The 9,730-nt window shown below is 40.0% G+C and overlaps 1 protein-coding gene across 1 annotated transcript in view; it reads left to right on the forward strand.

Annotated features, from left to right (window-relative positions):
* The window catches only part of FAM120B (family with sequence similarity 120 member B), a 53,089-nt gene extending 45,670 nt beyond the window's left edge, over positions 1-7,419 (forward strand). The window contains exons 9-11 of the mRNA XM_068153751.1: positions 23-136; positions 2,326-2,404; positions 5,527-7,419. Of these exons, the coding sequence (XP_068009852.1) occupies positions 23-136; positions 2,326-2,387 (176 nt within the window). The 3' untranslated portion in view covers positions 2,388-2,404; positions 5,527-7,419. The remainder of the gene's footprint in view (positions 1-22; positions 137-2,325; positions 2,405-5,526) is intronic.
* The last annotated feature ends 2,311 nt before the right edge of the window (positions 7,420-9,730 follow it).

Below are 9,730 nucleotides of genomic sequence, written 5' to 3' on the forward strand. Positions count from 1 at the left end.
AGTAAACAATTTTTTTTTTCAGGAACACAACAAAGAGAATTTAATCCCAGGTTCCGACAAACACACAAAAGTTCTTTCATTCCTCCATATCATAATCAGGCAAGAGGTTTCCTATCAAGAAATCCTCAACCACAAGGTAAAAAATGTTTGCATGTGTGTGTATTTAGAATCATCCCTATCACAGTATCACAGCACTGTGTCCATATGCTGTTACCCTGTGGCCACAGCAGTCAGTGCAAAACATGTTAGCAGTTATAGCTGGGTACTACCATTAGAAAAACTAACTCTGCAAGTTGAGGTGAAATGCATGACTTACATGATGAAATTTTGAAATCAAATTACTGATACCTATTTATCCATCCCAACTTTTGTATACCTTCCTTGTATACTCTTATGTTTCCTGCTCTTGCATATTTTATATAAATCATTGGATAAAATGCATTAAAAAGTAATGGAACAGTAACCACAGGAGTATACCTAATGATTAGTCAGGCTTTGCTCGCTCTTATCAGTTAACGTTTAAGAATTCCATGACAATGTCTCACTATGGAGGAAAGAGTGCCTCTACCCAGAAAGCATAAACCTAAGAAGCACTGGTATTTCTCTGACATGATGATTTGAATCCCCTCAGGCAGAAAAATAATTTAACTTAGGCATCCCTTGTTTTTTGGTGAATACTAACCACTGATCTCTTCTAATTAACTTCTCATCCTCTAGCTGTATTTTGAGAAGGGGGAATTCAGCTGTGGGGGTTTTAGGGGTTTGGATTTTGGTTTTGTTGTTGAGGTTGTGGGGTTTTTGTGTTTGATTTTATTTACTTATTTTAGGTTCTGTTATAAATATCTTGGCTATGTGTCCATGTAACTCAGAGCAGGCCATCTGAGCATCACCAGGAGATAGATTTTCCTTCAGTGTTTCTTGTTTGTTAATGTAAAAGACTTTTTATTTAACATGCTAACTTTTGTGTGTCCCATTCTGAGTGTCTGTCCATTCTGATGCTTGTTAAACAGATTGTAGGTATCTAATTTAAATCTAAGATTAGCTTTCTGTTATTGAGATATGAAATTTATATGCCAGGTATTTGCACTCTATGTGCTTTGCATTTAATATCTTGCCTGAGGTAGGAGAAATTTCTGTCATAAAGCATGACTTAATGGACTCCAGATTTGTGGCAGAAACATCATGTGCCATATAGCCTATTGGTAGACCAAACTTCATTAATTAACAGTTAAGACCACTAGTATGTTGTTGGAATCACATCATTACCTCATTCTACAAAATGTGAAGCATTTTGACAGTTTCATACTTGAATTTAGAAGCTGTTAGATTTGGAGATCAACTATGTTCTGCCTAAGAAAATTTTTATTTCCATGCATCTTTGCCTTGTTTTTCTTCCATCTCATTACTGGAGGAGAAAAAAAAAAAGGAAATAGGAAACTTTTGTTTTGTAAATCACATTTTCAGAAGTGATTTATTTTTCCTTAAAAACAAGGTCTGGAAGAAAAACTTTCATGGAAAATTGAAAGCAGTTTTTCAAGGGAAAGGAAAGATGAGTGTCAGGGAATTATATGGGAAAACCAGAATTGTTGGAGCTATGTATCACTCAACAGAAGCTCTCTTGTCCAAAACAAAAGGGAATTACCCAGAGTCCCATTTCTTCCTAGAATGCAATTGCATCAAAAGGATGCATTCACTTCAGTCTTAACACACTGTAAACCATGTAGCTGAACATAATACAACTACACTGAAGGAACTGAGTTTGCAGCAAGTTTTAATTTGCTAGGTATTTAATCAGGGCTTCCACAGTCACGTTGCATACTCTGTGTTCAAACATATTTCCAGTTAACAGGGTTTTGATAGAACTGTAATGCAGGTGGGATTTCATAGCACTTCAGTACTGAAAAAATACTTCATTTACAGTTTGAGTACTGCTTTGTTTATAGGAATCTGTAACTACAGCATTATTGGACATAGGCAGACTTAAACTAGTATCAAAGTTTTTGTTAATGTAGCTTATGTCTGGTTCTAAATTTTCCCTCCCTGAATTCGCACAGTCTGATCTGCCAACCCCAGTGTATGATTCACTATCCTAAACCATTGGACAAGGTTTCAAAAGTTACAGTGGTCCAAGAGCTTTTAAGAAGAACAATGGCACAATGAACTTTATTCTCCAATGCCTCAAAATACTAGCCATTATTTCCATATTTGTTCTGGTTTTGGAAGATGCATAAATACACTTCTTTCCCACAGACTATCTGAATAAGTTCTTGTTTTATTGATTTAATGTTAAGTAAAACTGCTAAATTCTTCTCCTACTTCCTCCAGGTAGAGAATATGGATTGAGACATCCAGACTGGAGGAGAAGATTCCACCTTCCTCCTCACTAATGAGTGCATATGCCCAGGTAGCAAGCTGAGATGACAGGATAATTACCGTTGAAATATTTTTTGTCTATGAGAGACTCTTTTTATGAACTTTACAGAGTAACTGATGATGTGATGGTGCAGGAAATCACTCCAAGCTGTGGTATTCAGTGTGCTAATAACTTGTCATGTTAGGTCTAAGTTTGTTATGAGTCCAGAGTCACTAAACCTCAAGTGAAAGATACCATCTGAAACACAGTAGCATACCAGTATAGCTGGGTTTTGACACAGGAAAGTCTGAAGTGTTTTGAGACTTAAACTGTAAGTTTTCTGTATTGTTGTTGCAGTTGTGTATATTGCAAGAGTTTGCTCACCATGAATAATGTGGCATACCCATGCTAAATTGTGGTTTATGTCTTAATTGTGGATTATCTCTGTGCCCAGGAGCAAAGTATACCAACAAAGAGGAAGGCAGAAAAGAATGCTAAGAGACCTGCCTGGATGAGCAAGAAGCTCCTGGACACACTGTCACACAGAAAGAAACTGCAAGGAGTGAAAGAAAGGACAGCTGGAATGGGGGGAATATAAGAAAGCTGCCTGAGCAACAAGAGACCTGGTTAGAAAAGCTAAAGCTGTTAGAATTAAATCTAGCCAGGGAGATCAAGGGGAACAGTAACAATTTCTATAGGTATATTAATGGTAAAAAGAAGACTAGGGAAGGTGTGGGCCCCCTCAGAAAGGAGATAGGAGAACTGGTGACAAGTGACATGGAGAAGGCTGAGGTTCTCAATGACTTCTTTCCCTCAGTCTCCACTAGCAAGGGCTCCAGCCACACTCCCAGAATAATGGAAGATAATGGCAGGGACTGGAAGAAGGAACTGCTCATGGTCAGTGAAGATCAGGTTCGTGACCATCTGAAGAACCTGATAGTGTTCAAGTCCGTGGGACCTGATGGGATACACCCAGGGGTGCTGAGGGAACTGGTAGATGAGGTTGCTAAACTGCTCTCTATTATATTCCAAAAGTCCTGGCAGTCTGGGGAGGTCCCCACTGACTGGAAAAGGGGAAACATAACTCCCATTTTCAAAAAGGGAAAGAAGAACAACCCAGGGAACTATAGACCAAGATAGAAAAGGGTAGATTTAGATTAAACATTAGGAAGAAGTTCTTCCCCATGAAGGTGGTGAGACACTGAGACAGGTTGCCCAGGGAGTGGTGGAAGCCTCATCCCTGGAGGTTTTTAAGGCCAGGCTGGATCTGGGAATGAGCAACGTGATCTAGTGTGAGGTGTCCCTGCCCATGGCAGGGGGGTTGGAACTAGATCATCATTGGGGTCCCTTCCAACCCTGGCAATTTTGTGATTCTGTGAATTTACAAGACCCAAAAATTACTGTTGCTTCTGGTACTTCTAGTTAAGCAGCTTCTCTCTCTCAGCTGACTGTGTGGAGTGAACCACATCACTGATGAGGAGAGAAATAATCTGCCATGCTTTATTAATAAATAATACGTATGAGAACTAAGTATTTTTCCTGTCCAGTAATTCTGAAGAGAAGTGTTTTAAATAACACTTGTTTTCAGAATTATTTCTTTAAAATTATGTATTTGACTTTGTGATTCAGTTTCAGTGTTGTGTGTCTTTAATTATAAAATTAATTGATTTTAAACAGAGCTACTATAAAGAATATTAAAGAGATAGAATAGAATAGAACAGAATAGAATAGACCAGACCAGACCAGACCTGGTTGGAAAAGTCCTTCAAGATCAGTCCAACCTATCACCCTACACCATCTAATCAACTAAACCATGGCACCAAGTGCCTCATCCAGTCTCTTCTTAAACACTTCCAGTGATGGTGACTCCATCACCTCCCTGGGCAGCACATGTGATTTTTAACAGTGCCATATGGTCATGTGTTGGTAAAGTGGTACCATAAAAGCCCCTGTTCAAGTCATTGCTTGTGGTTTTTAACAGGCTGGTTTAGAGATTACAACAATGTTCTTATGTTTTCCATTTGCATACTCATTCAGCTAAAAATAATCAGAGGTACTTTACTTAATTACTGACTAGGGATTCTGTAGAAATCTAATTTCAAATCATGAAGTGTAAAAATTGCAGTAGAGGAAAAAAGTGTCAGCATCTCTTATGTCACAAAGAAAGTGGGTGACACACTTAGAACTGTGTTTACATGTTTACTCCTCTACATTTCAACCTAACAGAAAATTGTCTCCATCTATGCAACCTTCAGCAATTTCATGCTTTTCTTAGGTTTCTAGCAGACTTTGAATGGGGCTCTCTTAACTGGATGCTTATGGAGCTGATGAGTTTTCATCTGTCTATGTGCTGTGGAATTAAAGTATCTGTAGTTCTCTACTTAATCAGTTTCAGTACATGATGTTATATAATCACCTCTCTTCTTCTCATGAAGGAAGTGTATGATGAGAGAGAAATGAAATCCTGATATCCCATTCCTGCTCTCAAAAAAGACTGAGCAGCAGAAAAAAGAAGATACCCAAAGACAGAGGCAAAATGCTTAGAGCAAATTTTGAAAACTGATGCAGTTTGCAGATTTTACTACACGCCTGTCTAGATCCTGAGGATGATGGCTGTTCCAAACAGTGAAGTCAGCAGTGTTGCATGTGGACAAAACTTTGTGTTTACACAGAAAACTGTGGCCCTAATGTTTATCGTGCTGGAAAGTCACCGCTTCTGGATCATTCTTCTTTGTTGCTTTGATTTCTATGGATTAGTGTCTTGTTAATGCAGATCTCATCATTCCAGGTTTTACCGATACAGAAGCTGTATATCAGTCTTGGGCTTCTGCCCAATTATAGTACTGCCAGGATTATTTATTTTTATAAGCATTTGAAAATCAAATATATGTCTGAAAACTATCTCACAGCTCATACTAACAGAGAGTAGGAGACGCTGTAAAACTTAATGCTTGCATTAAGACTTGCAGAACTTAAGGTTCAAAACGTAAGTGCTGATCTGGATAATTAATAGACCCGGAATGTGTCTTTCTGGTAGTTTAATCACCTACATAATGCAGATCACAAAATCTTACCCTGCAACAGGCCATAACTTCTGAAATTCTTTCAGTGTTGATTGATGCTCATGCTTCGTGTTTGGCTTATCAGAACTGTCTGTCTTTTACATCACCCAGGTGACCTTATTCATTACAGGAAGTGGATGAAAATGGATAAGAGAACAAGACACATTTCTACAAAATGCTGTGTGCTGAAGATCATAAGAACTTCATCAGCATTTTAAAAATGGTGGGAAGGCTGTAACCAGAAATACGTCATACCTAATTTTCAATTCCATTTGATGTTGTATCCCTATGGTTTCTAGCCTTTAGTTTAGGGAATTAAGTTGTGTATGTTGTGAAGCAGTTGTTATACAATTTGTAGGTTCCAGACAGTATTGCTTGGACCACTTGTTTACATCACTATGAAAAACAATCATTAAAAAAACTAAGTCAATCCTAGCTGTTGAGAAAGGCTGGAAAATTTTAATTAATTCATCTGGTTCTGTTGTGAGAAACACTGTGTCTATTCTGTTAAACCTTTATGAAGCTGAGAGTGCCCAGTCTTGAGCAAGAAAGGGTACTTTTGAAGTGTTTAAATCTTATAATGGATAAAAAATACTACTTTGCTGTCATAGCTTACTTTCTTAGTTCCTCTTTCTCAGAGAATGATAAAAGGGTAGCTAAACATCCCAGAAAGTCATCATTTTTTGGTTTTGGTTGTGTGTTTGTTTTGGAGGGGTTTTTTGGTACAAAACTGCTACAGCTTTAATATCCTATTATTTTGGGGCCTTTCAGATCTGAGTCAAATCTGGAATAACTCTTCTGAAATTCCTTGTATTTTCCTCCATACATAGTGAGTCATTTATGAAACATTTAAAATTTATGCTAAACTTTACATCTATTCATCTATTTTTATCCTCTTTTTTTTATCCTGTAAGCCTATGGCCAGTATGATTTTGGAGGAAATACTAAATCTGAGGGAAAGTAACAGACATTTTGTATGCATTCTTTTTTTCCCCCCCCTACATGACAATTGTTTAAATCACAGAGAGTAAAATTTTTCCCTGTTGACATGATAGATGCATCTTATGCAGATATTAGTGTCATCATGGTTTCACTCGATACATACTGATAAAGTGGTCTCAAGAGATCTTAAGTAAATGGGCAGCATACAGGTAGGGCAGCAGGCCATCTCCTCTGCTAATTTTTACTGATCTATTATTCATCACACAGACTTTATTACTACTTTGGAGATATATGTGTTTTTAGAATATAAAGTGTACATAATTACACTTGAAACTAAATGTCTTTAGAAGTGTTTAGCATGAGGAGAAAGCAGTGTTTTTATATTTCAGAAGGAAAATGTTCCCCTAATTTTGAAATCTATTTTCAGAAGAAGTACTGTAGCTATTGTACTGCTTGCAGTTACCTTTATGGTACAGTGATTACCAATTTAAATTCTGTTTGTCTGGTTTAGTCCATTATTGTTCAGTTAATAGTATCTCTTAGGCCTAGTGCAGGTAACTCAATTTTGAGTTAACTGTCAGCAGAATTAGTTCCTATATAGTATAAAAATTATTTCAAAGTGAATGGCGTTGTCAGACATACATAACACTGTAATTTCCTCACATGTATATTTCTGTTTGTAACCCAATAAATCTATCTTTTATACTCTCTATATAGCAACAGTACAGATTAAATAAATTGTCAGCAATACAGGATTTCTAGTTCATTTTTTACACAATACAGTGTCTGATTTGTCTTCCAGGGATCCTGTCATGATAGGGACTTTCCTGCTTTCTTTTGGTATTGTCACTGATTGTAATTGCACTACCACTTTATTGTTCTTTTCCTCATAAACTTCTTAGAATAATGTGGTCTGAGTTTTATGAAAAGTTCCCAGGTTTCAGAAATCTCATGATGAGATAAGATGCATGGATGATCAAAGAGTTGCTGAAAAACATACACCAAAGAAAGAAGTTCACAGTATGTGGAACAAGGGACTGGTGACTTAAGAGGAATATAGGAACGTTGAAAGGGGATATTACTAGTATTGATAAATATCTGAAGGGTGGGTTTCACGAAGGGGCCAGTCTCTTTTCAGTAGTGCCCTGTGATAGAACAAGGGGCAACAGGTACAAGTGGGAACACAGAAAGTCCCACCTCAATATCAGGAAAAACACCCGGACTGTGAGGGTGATGGAGCACTGGAACAGGCTGCCCAAAGAGGTTGTGGAGTCTCCATCTCTAGAGACTTTCAAAACCTGCCTGGACACGTTCTTGTGTGGGCCTGCCCTAGGTGATCCTTCTTCGGCAGGGAGGTTGGACTCAATGATCTCCAGAGGTCCCTTCTACCCCTTACCATTCTATAACGTGTAATAGAGTATTTTAAAAGAATGCAACTGTGTGCCAGAATGTGTTGGTAATTCCACCCCCTGCCCTTTAATATGAGAAAAGATTTCTGCTCACCTCAGTAAACAAGTACAGATAGAGTGGAAGTTTTGCTGTGCTTGTTGTGGTATGTTGTGAATTGTTAGTAATAATTACCCTGACTACTGAAGAATTGTTAGTTTTTCTGTGAGGTTTTCTTTTTTCCTCCTAATGTTAGACCATAAGCAAAAGCTGCTTCTTATTATTTCCAATCCAAAAGATTTTATTTTTCCCCACCAGGAATCACAGAGTGAAAACAGACACATTAATTTCCTGTGTCACTTTACATTGAACTTAACATTGGTCATAAAGTATCATATAGTATCATAAAGTTTATGGACTGTAGAAGGAAGTCACAAGAACTTGACCTTAAAGATGGCAGTCTAATATAGAGTTTCCTTGGGCAGAGGAAAACCAAATGTGAGTTTGAAGAATAGTGAAGAGGTGATTGGGAACAGTCAGCATGGCTTTGCCAAGGGCAAATCCTGCCTGACCAACCTGGTGGCCTTCTATGAGCAGGTGACAAAATTAATAGATGAGGGGCGAGCGACTGATGTCATTTACCTGGACCTGAGCAAAGCCTTCGACACTGTCCCGCACCACATCCTGGTCTCCAAACTGGTGACACATGGGTTTGATGGGTGGACCACTAGATGGATAAGGAACTGGCTTGATGGCCGCACCCAAAGAGTGGCTGTCAATGGGTCCATGTCCCAGTGGAGGCCAGGGACAAGCGGAGTCCCTCAGGGATCAGTCCTGGGACCTGTCTTGTTCAACATCTTTGTGGGTGACATGGACAGTGGCATTGAGTGCACCCTCAGCAAGTTTGCTGATGACACCAAGCTGTGTGGTGCAGCAGACACGCTGGAGGGAAGGGAGGCCATCCAGAGGGACCCTGACAGGCTGGAGAGGTGGGCACAGGCCAACCTCATGAAGTTCAATAAGAGCAAGTGCAGGGTCCTGCATCTGGGTCGAGGCAATCCCAGGCACAAATACAGGCTGGGCAGTGACTGGCTGGAAAGCAGCCCGGAGGAGAGAGACTTGGGGGTGCTGGTGGACAAAAAGCTCAACATGAGCTCTCAGTGTGCACTTGCAGCCCGCAAAGCCAGTCAGATCCTGGGCTGCATCAGGAGAAGTGTGGCTAGCAGGTCGAGGGAGGAGATCCTCCCCCTCTACTCAGCCCTGGTGAGACCCCACCTGGAGTACTGTGTCCAGTTCTGGAGCCCCTATTACAAGAGGGATGTGGAGGTGCTGGAACGTGTCCAGAGAAGGGCCACAAGGATGATCAGAGGGCTGGAGCACCTCTCCTATGAGGACAGACTGAAGGAGTTGGGGCTGTTCAGTCTGGAGAAGAGAAGGCTCCGAGGTGACCTAATTGTGGCCTTCCAGTATCTGAAGGGGCCCTACAGGAAGGCTGGGGATGGACTTCTCAGGATCTCAGGTAGTGATAGGACTAGGGGGAATGGAATGAAGCTGGAGGTGGGGAGATTCAGGCTAGATGTGAGGAGGAGGTTCTTCACCATGAGAGTGGTGAAGCCCTGGAATGGGTTGTCCAGGGAGGTGGTCGAGGCCCCATCCCTGGGGGTGTTTAAGAGCAGGCTGGATGAGGCTCTGTCCAGCCTGATCTAGTGTGGGGTGTCCCTGCCCATGGCAGGGGGGTTGGAACTAGATGATCCTTGTGGTCCCTTCCAACCCTGAATGAAACTATGAAACTATGAAACTATGAACCTATGTCTGTGAAGAAAAGCATTCTTATTTCTTGCTTGGCTACATTGCTGACTGTCTTTTCTAGCCTGTGTGCTGGATGTCTGCCTTTCATCAAATACTCACTGCAATTGTGGATTTACTTATTAGCCTTACTATTGCTCTTTTGGAAGGCAATTCAGAGAACATCGACAAACATCAATAA

The sequence above is a fragment of the Melanerpes formicivorus genome, unplaced genomic scaffold, assembly GCF_026170545.1.
Source record: "Melanerpes formicivorus ecotype bairdi unplaced genomic scaffold, bMelFor1.0.p_v2 SCAF_2, whole genome shotgun sequence".
Lineage (NCBI taxonomy): Eukaryota > Metazoa > Chordata > Aves > Piciformes > Picidae > Melanerpes > Melanerpes formicivorus.